This window comes from Fragaria vesca, linkage group LG6 (assembly GCF_000184155.1).
Source record: "Fragaria vesca subsp. vesca linkage group LG6, FraVesHawaii_1.0, whole genome shotgun sequence".
Taxonomy (NCBI): domain Eukaryota; kingdom Viridiplantae; phylum Streptophyta; class Magnoliopsida; order Rosales; family Rosaceae; genus Fragaria; species Fragaria vesca.
This window is the reverse complement of record NC_020496.1, coordinates 18,628,987-18,632,321: the sequence shown is the minus strand read 5'-3', so window position 1 is coordinate 18,632,321 and position 3,335 is coordinate 18,628,987. Positions and strand designations below refer to the sequence as shown.

Here is a 3,335-nt window from a genome sequence, read left to right as displayed (position 1 = left end):
TTGTCTCTGAAAATCATATTGAATCATTATGAAGAAAAACAACAACAAATCTGATCTCTGTGCTGAAGTAAAAGGAATTCTAAGATTCAATCACCAATCCACCTACTGATCAAAACTCACAAAGACCAGAACTTGTTTGTCAAAAATTTAGAAACAAAAATGATAAAACTTCACATATGCTTCAAAATGCTCTTCACTGAACCAAGGTCCAAAATGCGTTAAGAAATCTCAAAACACAACCACATTGCTGAAGTCACTGTTAAGCTATAAACATCAAATTTCCAGAAACATGTATCCTTCTGTTACCTGCAGCTGCAAAAAAAATCAATCTATGAATTCAGTTCTCAACAAGAAGCAACACCATGATTATGCATCAATTTGATCCAATTTCAGAGAAGTTTCATAGAGTGCAAACCATTCAAGCATCAAGTGGAACAACTTAAAAATTATAGTTCATCAACCAAATGATCTTGTTCACGCAATGCTTTGTCGACATCATCTTCTACGACCTTTGACCTAGAAAACATAAGATATATTTTAACTAAACAAGCTAACCAAAGATAGTAATAAGGTAAAATTTTAAATATATATGTACTAATACACACCTAACAGATGGGCATGTTTTTTTAGTATGTTTAGTACTTTGACATACAGAGCGACGTCTGACTTTTCCTTTCCTATCTCTCCATGATGTTAGGCGTAATCCACTGCCTTTAGTCTTCACTTGAAAAGGATCCAGGAAACGATTTTCTTGAGAAGTTCCAGCTGTGGAATTTTTTGTAGAAGATTGCCCAACAGAAAGATTTAGCTTCTTAATTTGCTCCAATAGCCCTTCAAATGACTTCTTCACAAGTTCAGTCCCCTCAGTTGAAATAGCAGCCTCATCAATTAAGCTGGAAGCAATTTTGAACATACCATTGTGTCTCATTATCAATGAACTATCTGCACCATGTTGGCCTTGACTTGTTTGTTTATGAACTCTTGAAAACCTTGTCCATCTTCTCAATATATAATCTTTGGGCAACTCCATAATGTGTTTCAGTCGTAACAAAACCAAAATATGTCTACAAGGGATACCTTCAAACTCAAACATTCTACAACTGCATGTCACTATGTTTGATACCTTATCATGTACAAGCGTCCGCATTCTAAGGTTTTTAGCAAACACCCTTTTAGTTTTGTAAACACAACGAATGTCATCCTCCATTACGACATCTACAAAATAGCCATTACCATCATGAAGCTGAACTTGAAAGTACTGAAAGTACTTTTTAGTATACAAATGAACCATTTGGACCTCCATTGGCATCCCTAGCTTTAAAATAGGTGTCTCATTCAAATCTTTATGGTCTTCAACCAATTCTTCATGTCTCTGATGAGCAACTGCCCTATTGAAACGTGTGGCAAAATCCATCAAGCTGTTTTCTTTACTACAATAACGCTTAAAGAATGCATGTTCAGATTCCACTCTCTGGCTGCTTGACATCCCTGCTGAAAAGTACTTCTTGACATATGCTGGAATCCACTTTTCACGCAACTCATACATCTTTCCCAACCATTCATTATTTGTTTGTTCACTATTTTCCAATTCTTCAAACCATCTCTTCTCAAATTCTTCTGGACACTCTGAATCCCATATGCATTTCTTGAAAAACTCATAGTAATTTTTCATAAAAGCTGCATTAGTTTTCTCTGGAAATTTCTTCAAAATATGCCATATACAATACCTATGAAATGTGTTTGGCAAAACATGAGCAATTGCCTTCGACATTGCTTGATCTTGATCAGTGATAATAACATTCGGGGCACCTCTAGGCATTGCTGCAAGCCAAGTGTTCAACAACCAGACAAATGAATCAAAAGTCTCATCACTCAAAAATGCACATCCAAAAACTGTGGTCTGCCCATGGTGGTTCACGCCTACAAAAGGAGCAAAAATCATCTTGTAACGATTGGTGTTGTATGTCGTATCAAATACAACCACATCACCAAAATGTGAATATGCTCTTTTTGCAGTTGAATCAACCCAGAAACATCTGACAAGCCTTTGCTCTTCATCAGTGTGAAATTCAAAAAAGAAATCAGGATCCTTCTCTTGCTCAGCTTTGAAGTGTTCATACAAAATGTCTATATCATGCCCCTTAACTTTTTCTCTCTCATCTCGCACCGCATTTCTTAAATCCCTTTCAATGCAGCCAACATTTTTATGTCCACCAGCTTGTGTCTCGAATAGTGCGAATTGCTGGTATAAAGGAATGTCCACCTTTTTGAAGTCTTGTATCAGTATTTTTTTTTGCTACCGACATATTACGGTGTGATGATAATATGTGAACTCTGCTTGGTGTTGTAGGCGGATGATTGTGTTCCTCTATGAAAGTCTTGACAACATAATGGCTTCCATCATGGCTTACGGTTAATTTTGCATTGCACCCTGTTCGAGTATTCCTACGGTCTCTTTCCTCAACTTCATTGTTATTTCTCCATGTCTCATCCGTCTCCCCTTCTTTAAAACATACATATCTTTTCCAATTTACCATTCCATTCTTCTTTGTCTCCTTGCTTTTTCTGACACTAAATCCAGCCTTACGTGCATAATCATTGTAAAACTTGTACACCGCATCTAATGAATCGAATCGTTGCTCGGCTTTTGGTTTCATACCATCTTCAACATCAGGGATATATGCCATCTGGGTATCTCCTCGGAATAACATCAGTTCCTCTGATATAATTTCCATGTTTTCCATGGTGCTTGACTACGTCTTTCAAACTAGTAAAAGGTTTTAAAAGATCAATTATAAACAATAATCATTGAACTAAACAATGATAATATAGTATAAGAATAAACAAGGTACAGTCCTGATCACCTGGTCAGTGACTGACCAGGGTAGCCAGGTGATCAGCAAGGTAACTTTGTTACCTTTCAAAGAGAGCACAGCAAAGTACCTGAAGAAATAATCAACTTTGAATATATCTTCAATCCTTCTGAGTTCTAACAGACCTTTCTTATGCAACTTTGACTTCGATTGTCTTTGAGATACTGCCAATACAACATATGCAAAGTTAAATAAAATAATGGTCCAATAAGGTTGGTTTGTCTTACTCCTAAATTAGTACTAAGAAAAGACAGAGAAAAGAGAGAAACCATGCATGAGCACTGTGTCTCCTCTTCTCCAGCAAAACTTGTCCGAGTTTTTTGTTTTTGTCGTCTCCAGCGAAACGAGTTTGGTTTAATCTCCAGAGGGTCTTTTGGAAACGACTGAGAAGAGGAGAAGAATCAGGCACGACAGTCGTCCTCTCCGGCGATAGAAGTTTGGGTGCTGGTTATGTCTGTGAGA

The 3,335-nt window shown here is 37.0% G+C and overlaps 1 protein-coding gene across 1 annotated transcript; it reads right to left on the bottom strand.

Annotated features, from left to right (window-relative positions):
* Nucleotides 1–495: 495 nt before the first annotated feature.
* Nucleotides 496–2,735, bottom strand: LOC101306364 (protein FAR1-RELATED SEQUENCE 5-like). Its single transcript, XM_004305482.1, has 3 exons — nt 2,412–2,735; nt 653–2,242; nt 496–516 (listed from the first exon to the last, which is right to left on the bottom strand). Exons 1-3 carry the CDS (start codon nt 2,733–2,735, stop codon nt 496–498), a joined length of 1,935 nt encoding a protein of 644 aa, XP_004305530.1.
* Between the last annotated feature and the right edge of the window lie 600 nt (nt 2,736–3,335).